General features: G+C 41.2%; 1 protein-coding gene across 9 annotated transcripts in view; it reads left to right on the top strand.

Annotated features, from left to right (window-relative positions):
• Positions 1-219: 219 nt before the first annotated feature.
• LOC124119816 overlaps positions 220-12,258 on the top strand; it is a 66,107-nt gene continuing 54,068 nt past the window's right edge. For all 9 annotated transcript variants that reach the window (XR_007221710.1, XR_007221709.1, XR_007221711.1 and 6 more), the window contains exons 1-5: positions 220-361; positions 5,977-6,099; positions 10,127-10,314; positions 11,060-11,169; positions 12,008-12,061. Coding sequence is in view for 6 of the 9 variants with exons in the window: in XM_048397419.1 (XP_048253376.1) it covers positions 5,999-6,099; positions 10,127-10,314; positions 11,060-11,169; positions 12,008-12,061 (453 nt within the window). In the remaining 3 variants the exon portion in view is untranslated. The remainder of the gene's footprint in view (positions 362-5,976; positions 6,100-10,126; positions 10,315-11,059; positions 11,170-12,007; positions 12,062-12,258) is intronic.

Here is a 12,258-nt window from a genome sequence, read left to right as displayed (position 1 = left end):
AGGCAACACTTGGAAATATATATTAATGCAATTCTAATTTTTTTTTAACATACACGTTTTGACCTCAATGTGTGCCTGACTCACAGATGTCAGACATGGTCAAAATGCTAATGACTCAACCCACCCTACACGTTTGATAAAGTCAATAATATGTACATTTCAATAATGTAATGAATATATCAATAGTGTAGTCAGTGTCTTGCGTCATTTTTCGTGATGCTATCCTGATTATTTCAGGTTCGTCTTTTCATGCTTGCAACAAACCGGAAGCAGCATCAGGACCAGGCGGGAGAAAAGGAAAAATAGAAAGGCAGAGAACATGCAAGTATTAAGAAGAGTGTCCGCCCTTAGTTTGCAATAGGTAAGTGATGTTTTGGATTTCTTCGCAAGCATTTTAATGCTGACATGCATATCGAGAACTTCTACACGCTGTCATGAGCGGATGGAAGGATTAGACTAATTGACAGTTAGCCGCAAGGCGTGTCTGCCCCCACTTGGCCCAGTCTTTGGACTGCCTCAAGACCCTTCTTTTGCTGCTTGCCGGTTCAACACACTGCCACGCGTCGTCCTGCGTCATGACTGTGGATAAATGTATTGAAAACGACAACAATCAACATTAAAAAAAGCAAGTCTACAAGGGCTGGGACGAATCCAAATTTACCACCCGTGTACCCGACTCCTAGCCGAGAGCCGCGATGGGGTCCTACAGTCAAGACATGACCCGACCTCAGGGCCGAGAACACCACCTTCATAAATCTTATTCAGACTGTGGAGGCCGATTATCCTGACCTCGTATTTTTTTAGATTTTTTACAAATATTTCCAGGTGGTTTGTGACAGAAAATTGGATATCGCTGTACTCCCAGATAATTTCGCTACTAGTCTCGACACACGTTCTTGTCATAACACAACCCAAGCTATCTTCGTGTCGCGGAAGTTTGATCACTTAAGAAAAGTCGCTGAATATTTAAAGTATTATTCATACTCAAATTTCAATACTCATTTCAAATATCTTACCTCTAAACTTGTTTATTTATGACAAACATTTCTGAAATCCATGTATTTCCACTGAAATTGACACTCGCAGCATGGTCGCCCTCTCACTGTCAACATGGTCAACAGAAGTAACACAGAAAGCTACGTCACAAAAGTTCTATCATTTGACTGGCTGGCCTGTCGCATAACCGGGATGACATGTATGGACGATCTCTTGTGTCAAAATTCTGATTAGAACTGTCCACAGTTGTTTTTTGACATCTATATCCATGAAACGTTCATTTAGGAGATAAACATACTAAGTTTTCAATGTAGAGCTAGGTTACCTGTAGATTTAACTGCGCTAAACTGAATTTGGAACCGAACGCCCAGCGTGAGGTTTCAGATGTTAAGTTTAGCACGGTTAAATCTACAGGTAACCTAGCTCTACATTGAAAACACAGTATGTTTATCTCCATTCTATTATGACTAAATAAAACGCGAACTCTTTGGTGTTAGCAAATATACTGAGTGAAGTGGCATGGGTTGACTCCATTGTTTTGAGTGGGTTATCGATCTGAATTACGGAATCACCGAACAAAATATGGTGCTGTATATACTCAAGCAGTTTGTTTACACCGTAATAGTTCACTCGAACATATGACAGGCATTGAAAGCATATAATAGCACGGCAATTTGGTAAGCTAACATGAGGTGGGCATCCATAAAGAAAACAAAGCAAGCTTTACAAGGCTTTCGCTCTACATCGCGCGTCACCATTATGACGTCACATCGCTCGTTGTGACGCAAAAGATATGATGTCACACTCGTACATAGAAAAGCGCCAAAATTCCAAGCTCTCTGTCGTCTCCAAAACGTAAATACATTCCCTTTGTAGATTTCTATCGTGTTTTCTGCACGAAATGTATTGCCACACATCTTTTGAATATTGTTGTAACCGCATCTGTGCATTTTGTAACCTTTTAATTGTAGATATAAATTTTTAAACTTATCCCATCTCACACTATGCATTTCTTCTTATTCAATCTTGGTGTGAAAAACGTCCTAGAACAAAGTTTCCAGCTTCAAAAACACCACTCACTGAAACACATCCCTTACATCACCAAATCACCACTGTGAACAGGGTTCACGCACCACTAAAATCCTGTGCGACACCACCCCAGCGACCTCACCTTACATATCCAGCACCCTCATTCTCAATTCTATAGCTATGGTGTTCAGACGATATTCTTGAACAGAGAATTTTGTTTGTTTTGTTTTTGGTATTTTTTTTGTTTTTTTATATATATAAAATTTAAATACACGACATCACTTCTAAAGTTTAACATTATCACGAAGAAAGAGTGGTATTGATAACTGTCTACTGTGTACCACCTTGCCAGAATTGGATCTCAAATTACTTAGCTTACTGTTCGATAAAGGCGACTGTTCGTCGGTTCAAGGCGTTGCTTACGGTTTTCGTGCATGTTGTTTTTCCTCCGCTTTGAAACCCAAACAATTGTGTTATCCCCTGTGGCTGTACCTTCGTTTTCTTGCAAAACAAAATATTAAAGTCAATTTGGTGATGGTTACATCGCTATCCGTAGAGGAGGATCGCTTTCCGTCTCGTTTGACTTTTGCGATTTCAACCTCTGTGCGGACACACCCCTGTGCACGTGCCCGCTCCCTGGCTTCTACAGTCGTCCCACATTTAAATGGCCAGTTCATCGTGTTGGACTATGGCCCTTTACTCAGCTTGTGAAGTCAAGCCGTCAACTGAGGGTTGCCTCTTCCCCCAACACGCTTGTTACTTGGGTCATCGCTTCTACAGCGCTCTGAGGATACAGCTACACCTCTCCGGCTTTCGAATGGCGACAACCCTTTTGACCGAAAACACTACAATCGTCGGCGAGGAAGTGATAGCCAACTGACGACGGATCTTCACGCGCAGGATCGTCATCCTTTGCTTGATCGTAACGTCCGAGTGATGGAGGGATCATAGACGACCGAGGGATCGACAGATCGACAGATCACCTTACTTCACCATTATCGACATACTTCACCATTATGGACAAGACGCTGATGTTGGATGGACAGTCCGTCAGATCGTACAGTTTTGCCTCTCCTACAGATCGATATCGAGGGATCTCCACTCTACGATACACATCGATACGTCGAAAAAAGGATAAGTCGATACGTCAACACATGGATAAATCGACACATCGTCCGATCATGAACTCGTCCGCTGGTATGACTTTACCTGCAGGAAGCCTCGGTGGCTAAGTGGGTTAGATCGCTGACTTTGTGTGCTGGCGATTAGGTCCCTTACTCTGGCAGTGTGGGTTCGAATCCCCGACGGGACTCAACCCCATAAAGTACGAGCATGTACTTTACTGAGAAGATATTATCCCAGATATAACTTTGTTATATAATACAGACGAATGACAGGTTGTCCTCAGTCATAATATCGTCATTCTTCCACAGAATCAATAGACCTCTCTCTCATCGTGCATCGGACTTCTATAAGCGAATTTTGACAAGGCCTTCACTGCATTCTGTTGTCTAGATCAGACAACCCAGTGATTGTCATTACGAGCATCCGTCTATGTCTTTGGATACGATGACCTGCAGCAACCATATCAGCGAACTTGACCAACCGGTCTCGTTAATATCTTACAGGCACAGTCACATCGTATGGCGATCTTGAGATACTGACGTCTCTTCTCTACCGGGATCTTCATGGAACCGGTCCACGTGCCTGCCAGTCATGAATCGTCTTACGATACTCTCCTATGAGAAATCACAATTACAATTACAATTCTCATGCGAGCCGTGCGAAGCATTTACAGTAGTAGTCAATGACTATACGTATGGTCTGTCACATCTTCACAACGCCTGTTGTTGTCGCATCGATACTGGAATGCACACCGCTTTTTCCGGTGCTTAGGCCACAAACGGACCGACAATGTTGTGTTATCTGGATAGTTCTACGCGTCGCCGATCAGCCTGGCAGGACAAGTCATCCCTCACTTATTCAAGACGAGAGCTGGTGAATATTGACATTTTATTTCGGTATGTGATCCTAATGTTCTCCACGTCCATTCAAGGCACGGTTTCTCCTACTACCGCTCTTCCACGTGGTCCCGATTACCCTGCTTCATGCAATCAACCAACTGGTAAACTACATCTTCAGCCTCGTTTCTCTACTAGATACTACGTCACACGACCAACCGTCAAGATTTTACCATTGCTTTCATGGAGTCATGCTCACTTCAACTTGGAAGTAACATCAGGCCTATGGTCAGAAGCAGACAGCTCTACCACATCAATTATCTGGAATACGAGGCTGTAATCCAGGCAATATTTCTTTGGACTCCACAGACAAGAAACCAATGTCTGACGATCGGGACACTCATTTCAACTGTGGCATGCACCTTCAAGGCACGATGAAATCAGAGACCCTCCTGCAGTTGACTTTTCACCTTTAGTAGACAAGCTCAGCTTACAGATAAAGGCAAGACATATACCGGGAGCGGCAAGTGGATTAGCAGACACCTTGTCCAGACTAGCCAGACTATCGCCAACAGAATGGAAGCTACGGCCGAAGCATTCCAACTGGCAATTAAAGAAAAGGTTGTCTACTAATAACCCAATTTGCATCAGATAATTCGTCACCAGCACCGGGCCCACTAGCCTGGTCAATCGATACTATGACAATATCATGGGAGGACCTAAACGCGTATACGTTTCCCCCACCAGCCTTGATACCAAGGATACTACAAGATTCTACACACGAGCTACCTACAACTGCTGTTGGTAGCGCCTTCTGACCGACAAGAACTTTGGTTCCAGAGATCGTCGAACTGGCAGAGATTCCACTACTAAGACTTCCAAACTGGTCACATCTGCAGCTACATCCTCCCTCCAATCAGGTCCATCCAAGACCAGAATTATACGAAGAATTATATCAAGAGCAGTCTGGTAAGATGATTTCCATTAGAGCAGCTAAGGCAGCCTCCTTAGCACTTCGTCAATGAGACACTAGCTCGAACCTCATCAGGTACAAATTGGTTACATTTGCAGCGGAGTTCGTCATCACTTGTCACATCACTATCGTATGATTCAAAACTATCGGGTTCGATTCCCGACATGGGTACAATGTGTGAAGCCCATTTCTGGTGTCTCCCGCCGTGATATTGCTGAAATATTGCTAAAAGTGGCATAAAACCGTACTCACTCACTCACTCACTCACTCACTCACTCACTCACTCACTCACTCACTCACTCACTCACTCACTCACTCACTCACTCACTCACTGCAGCTGGAGTACTCTGACCCGATGTGACTACTGATGGCGGGGTATGGTTCTTCACAAGTCCCTTTTCATCAACATAAATTCGATGAGGGCATGTCTTCAGGTTGTACTTATCAATGATGTGTACCCGGGTACCCGCTGTTGGTGTCAAGAGATAGGTACAAAATGTCCGATTAGGAATAGTTTGACAGTAGCCCTGGCAGAATGTTTTTAGATACACGTATAAAACGATGTGGTCACACTGAAGTTGACTTCAGTTTTAGCTTTGTTCAATCATATTTAAGTCAGAAGGAACGTGTTCATAGTCATGAAGAAATGCGAACATTAGAGACTTAAAATTGTCACGTAACAATGTAGTTTTATAGTGATTTTTTGTCATAAATTATTTTTTCCCGAGAAGGGGCCTTTTGTGTGTATTGATTTCACATTTAATCATTTTTTCCTGATGACATTAAGCAACCCTCATGCCTGTCTCTTCTTAAGGCTTTATAGGACTCTTTTTCTTTGGGTTAATATTCACTACTTTATGAACAAACAGTATTCTAATGTGCCCCCTGCCAGGGGACAGTGCTAATGCTGTTTTCCTATTACTATTATCATTATTATTATCATAATTATTCAAACTGGTTTAATGTTCCTTCATAATTATTTTGTCAGACTGATTTCATGACTTTTGTTGATTTCAGATGCAAAGTAGTTGACTGGAAGATGGCCCACTGCCCAAGACTCAACAACAGCGGCCTGCCTCTGTACCACTTGTCCCGTTTCGGACCCCCCGCCTCTCTGCCGACAGTCCCTGATGTTATGGAGTAAGTGGGAAATATCAGCATCACACTTGCCTACCTTGAGTTGGCTTCACACTGCTTACGTTTGTATGTGTGAACATTGCGAAGATAGTTTGCAAACTATTGGCGAGAAATGATACCAATATTTTTGCCAACATTTAAAAAAAATAATTAACCTCAATTTTAATGTTTGAATGGTTGTCAAACATATATTTTGGTTGCATACAACCAATTAGGCCAAACCACTTCAACATTGCTGCTACACTGACAAGAAATTGGTAATGCCAGCATGTCCAGTAATATGCAGCGAATGACATCTATGGCTGGATACGAAACAATATTTTCAAGATTATCTTCATTGATTCTTTTATTTTTTACCACCCTCATTTCCACGTAGAAATGTTGTTTGATACAGTGTTCCCTCGTTATTGCACCCTTCAATAAAGCGCTAACTCGGTTATAGCGCGTGGTAAAGCAATTTACAAACATTTTCAATAAACTCAAGTTTTCCAATGACACAATGTTTTCCCCCATCTCAGAAAACATTATCAGCTGATCACCGCGATCACGTAACACCGGAAATACCAGTCAACAAATCCGAACCGAAGTACGCAAATTAATCCTATTATTAAAATATCTGGTAATAAAAAAAAATGTTCATTGTTTATCTGTACTAATAGTGCAATATATATATTTTAATTATATTTAAAATTTCATTCAATTATTAGATTCTATAATAATGTTTACAATAATTTCGGCGAAATCGTATGCGAAGTGATCGGAAGATCGCACAACTCACCGTTATTAACAGCAACCATGGTCAAATTACCGCTATTGACCGCCTTGAAACGAACTTTAGTTGCAAGTGAATGGATACACATATCATAAATGCCGTACCATGACTCGCTAAAAGTCATATTTGAGGCAGTTTGACTATTAAATGTTAACATAACGTTTTTGCTATCGAAATACATATAGCGCGGGAAGTCCCTACGCTGACTGGTCAAAATCGTTTCATACGTCAAAAAATATCCTGCATACAATCTGTACCAAAGTGCTACGCTTGTCGTTCTTATAATTTTAAGTATATATGGTGGAAGCTGCCGCTAAAATAACACGATATTGGAATTTATCATATAATGGGTAGGTTTCTCGGCAGGATAAACCCAAGGATAAAAACGATATCCGTTGGGGTCATATGCAGATAGAGATGCAAATATCAAAGGTCAAGTAGGGACTACTTTCACTGTTTATAAACAAACATGGCGTCATTCGGCGATCTAGTCAGAATTAACCATCGGGAATCTGGATAAACTACAGGGATAATAGCTATCATTATCAAAAGAACAGTCTATTATACTGAAAATCAGTGTCTAACTATGATGTAGCCAGAGCTCCAGATAAGCTTTTGGTGTTGTGGGTATTTTACCCATGCATTTTAAAATCATTGGGTATCAGTAATTCTATCTGCGTATTCAAATTTCTGTTACCCACTAGTTTTTACACATGTGGGTATTTAAGTCAAATATTTAAAAACACTATTCATCTAGTCCCTGCAAACTGGTGTCGTGTGGGTTTGAGAGCTTTATAGGACTCAAAAATACCACGATACTTCCACACGAAAGTGTGATGGCAAATGATCATGATGTAACTGTCATCGTGGAGTTTGGCAAGGATGACGGAATGCCCGTTTATAATTTCAAAATAAGTTGCTGATTTGCTAATCGAATACGCAGGGTTACTTCACAATATTTTGATGATACTCACAAATTTTATTTTTGTAGCGTATCTGTAATGTTCGTTGCGTATTTGATACGCTTGGATTATATTTTACTGTGTATTTCTGCATTTCTGATGCGTATTTCACGCAGATACGCAGCTTATCTGGAGCTCTGTGTAGCTAAGGCATTTTATAAGTTTTGGCAACTTTGGAGATATAAATTTCGAAACAATTTTGCGAGGACACCAGGCCTAGCCAAGTGGGATCAGTAGCCATATCTGTGCTTGTAGACCTCTGCGGCTTGAAACCTTCTCCACAAATTAAAATAGTTGGATTTGGCTGAAATATGTTTGAATTGTTACCTTGTTTCGTTTTGTTGCTGTGTGTACATCTGATTACACTTCTTAACGTTATGACAGACAGACTGTTAACAACGTCTGACCGTGTCCGTGACGTCTCATAGACTAGGGTTAGAGTAGCTTCCCTTTGACAAAGGGCAGTTACTCTAGCGGACAGACCAATGGATTGCCACGAAAGGAAAATAAAAAAAATGTTGTTTTGCGCATATATGTTGCTTCGCCACTGTATAAGAAACAGATTTCAATTGGAACTATATTGGCTACTGTCACTGTCCGACTGACACATCACTTACCCTGTGACGTAATAAATATTAATGCGCGCATTCCAGGAAAACTCGCAATGTTTCGGTAATGTTTGTGAGAGAGGGGAAGCGATTTTGAAGCACAGAATTAAAGAATGACATTATATGATAAAGAGGTTATCACGCTTGTGTGTTGGTAAATATCCTGTATTAGGAATAAACACTGTATTTACAATGTTTATTCCTAATGCAGGATATTAATCATCCCCAAACACACTCGCGTGATAACCTCTATATATTATTCCTGATAAAATAATAATATCAGATACAATTTCTTCCGACCATTGCATCAAATTTCTTTAAAGTGGTATCACTGGGTACGTTTTAACTAAATCACCGGTAGATTGGGAGGAAACGCATGCATAGCTGATTGCTATTTCCGGCTTAGTTTAAGAGAAAATACACACAGTAATCTCAATCTCTGCATATAAAAGAATACGTTAGAGAGCAGGAAATACATTTTAAATGGTAAATCATCATGTCTAGTGATGTTTTATATCAAATTTCATACTTTTATTGACCAAGTTTGTTATAGATCTACCTGTTTATTCACCTGAAGAGATACGATTTTTTTTTTTTTTAAAGAGCATATTAATACTCGATCAATCTTTTTCTACACTATGAATCATAAATAACTTCTATTCTAATCTTTTTGAAACCCTGAAACGTGCAAGGTAGATCGTGTTAAGTAGGCAGAGCATGTATACTGTTTTGTTGGTCATCTACCACCTACAACTCGACCTTCGTTAAACCGCTGATCATCTATAACGCTCATCAATTATTTGGACCCCGAAGGTTGTGTTGTAGCAAGGGATCACTGTATTTTTGTAAATTGGAGGAGCGATCTGATCTCATCTTATTACCTGTTATTGTCAGTTTGTTACAAAGGGAAACCGCAACATGGATTTTGTCACTATTCTTTACAACATACCTAACTTTGTATCTAATTATTTTGTCTCCACACGTTGAATTATAAACACAGAATTGTCATCCTCACAGCAGCATTTTCTTACAATAATAAATGTAGATCGACTTTATATTTATTCTGACAACAAAATACTTTGAGGAAATAAATATGTAAACCATATTATGCGAGGAGTGAAATGATACAGGAAGGTCAGGATAACGCCTGAGGTGAATGAGACCGCCTCCGTGGTCTAGTGGTAGAGCGTCCGCCCGGAGAGCGGAAGGTCCGGGGTTCGATCCCCGACCGCGTCATACCAAAAGACGTTAAAAGATGGTACTTGTTGTTACCCTGTCTGGCGCTCGGCATTAAGGGGCTAAAACAAGGACTGGTCGGCTCGGAGTCAGTATACTGTGTCTGAGTGGGGTATTCATGTTGAACTGCGGCATGGTATCTCAGTGAGCTAGCACTATAAATCGGCATCAGTCCGGACTAGTACAAGCAGCCACACAAACACACACACGTACATGCACGTCGCTATATAAGTGCAATAATCTTGGACGCGACGTTAAACCCCATTTCACCTCAGCTGAGGTGAATGAGTAGTAAGTCATGTATTTCAGCAAGTGTTATTTCTTGTATCGATACAGAAAAAACGTATCATGCATCGCATCGTCACATGAAAACTCACAATGTATCGATGCACCATGTATTGTTTCACCCCTATATTATACAAAACGTGTAAGACAAAGTGTCGTGACTTCAGCTTGAACAGGGTGACCACCATTATCGGGCGGAACCCTCAGCAGGCGAACTATGTTCTGGACTCGTCCAACCTGGTCCAGAAAGCTTACATCTCCAGACTGCACGCACGCATCATCCGGGAGGGCAGCCAGCACAAGCTCTACGATGACAGCTTGAATGGGGTGTTCATCAATCACATCAAGATCACAGGTAAGATGGGCCTCTTGCACTTCTCATTAAGAACATGAAGAAGTGTCGGGGCGATAGCCTAGTGGTTGTAGTGTTTGCAGACCTGCATCACTTTGAGCGTTCCACTCACATCAAGCTGACATGGGATATGACTGAAATACTGTTCAAATTGCTGTTAAAGTTACTCACTCGCCCATCTCAACATGAATGACTGCAAAATGTCTGATGCAGTGTTAAGCAATATTTCCTCTCTCTCAGACCCGTGAAGATTCCGGGGTAGCTTAGGTCTTCAGCAACCCATACTTGCCGTAAAAGGCGACCAACGGGTTCAAGTGGTCAGGCTCGCTGACTTGGTTGATGCATGTCATCAATCCCAATTGCGTAGATCGATGCTCATGATATTAATCACTGGATTGTCTGGTCCAGACTCGATTATTAATTTCAGATCGCCGTCATACAGCTGGAATATTGCTGAGTGCGGCGTTAAACAACAAACCAACCAACCAAAATCAATCTCTCTCAATCTATCTCTCTCTCTCTCTCTCTCTCTCTCTCTCTCTCTCTCTCTCTCTCTCTCTCTCTCTCTCTCACTCACTCACTCACTCACTCACTCACTCACTCACTCACTCACCAACTCACTCTCCTACTCTGACTCACCAACACAATCAGTCAACAACATCAAGATTCTCAGCACTTCGTTTATGGTTTGTAGTATGCAGGGAACCGAAATAGGCTTCATTGACCAGTGCTGTTTCCATGGTTACAGGTTTTGTTATTCTAAATGAGGGTGACCTGGTGACGTTCGGCCATCCTAATGGGAAGAACGTTCCAGGTGGAACCAGGAAGAGACAGTCGGAATCAGAATATCAGTTTCTGGTGAGCAGATGGGTTGTCAAGAGTAGCCCAGTTTCGGCTTTAATCATGTTCATTTGATGTTATATTTGTTTGATAGAAGTTTGATATTTCAACATGGTGCTCTAAGTCGGTTGTGGTTTTTTAATATAGACTTGCAGGCTTTATTTTTGCATGAGCTATTTGTTTGCTATATATTTATGCACAAGTAGAAACTAAACTTATAAGACCAAAAGAAATTTGGGGCTGACTGGGGCTTCAGACTACCGTTAGAGTGGACTTGCACCACTGTCTTATCCTTTATTGTTTATTGAACAAAAAAGGATGTAAGCATTTTCATATCCACTCACATATATTGTGTCTTGGGGACTCGTAAGAGTAATTTTGGATGTCTCACTCTGCGGGCACCAAATTCAGCAGTAGAAACAGATTTAGTCCACTAGTCCTTAAAATGATAACATATAGCAAAGCCATTACAAATGGGAAATTTCTACTATTCCTTATGATACCTAAACTATTGGGCAGTTTGACAAGGACTGTTGGACTGATGCCAGTTTCTAATGCTGCAAACTGCAGATCCAACGGCCTCAGTGACCTAATTGAGGTTGATGGGCTGCTGACATGTGGCAGTCTACGTTTATACCACAAATTGTAACGACACATCTTAAGTCAATACAAAACCTGGTCACTTCGGGTTTATAATGATTTCTAAATTCTGAAAGTAAGGATAAAAAAATCGGCAAGAAACCTGAATGACCTACTTGTTTACACTTGATGTAATCACGGCCATTGATATGAAATGTCTGCCCTCGATAAATGTCATAGTTGTACTATTTTATACAGTCGTTTGTCCTTGTTGTAGTTCGGGAGATGTGACTGTGGACTCTCGGAACTGACACCAGCTACCACACAACATGTGAGTACAAACGGCAACGTCCCTCCATGTCTGTTTCAAGGATTAGTCAACCCATGAAGATCCGGGTTAGAATTGGTCTTCAGCAACCCATGCTTATCGTAGGAGGCGACAAACAGGTCAGGCTCGCTGACTTGGTTGATGCATGTCATTGTATCCAAACTGCACAGATCTAGGTTCATAATATCAATAACTGGATT

The sequence above is a fragment of the Haliotis rufescens genome, unplaced genomic scaffold (genome assembly GCF_023055435.1).
Source record: "Haliotis rufescens isolate VD_foot unplaced genomic scaffold, xgHalRufe1.0.p SCAF_17, whole genome shotgun sequence".
Classification (NCBI taxonomy): domain Eukaryota; kingdom Metazoa; phylum Mollusca; class Gastropoda; order Lepetellida; family Haliotidae; genus Haliotis; species Haliotis rufescens.
Note: the sequence above shows the minus strand (reverse complement) of the source record. Positions and strands in the feature narration are given on the sequence as shown.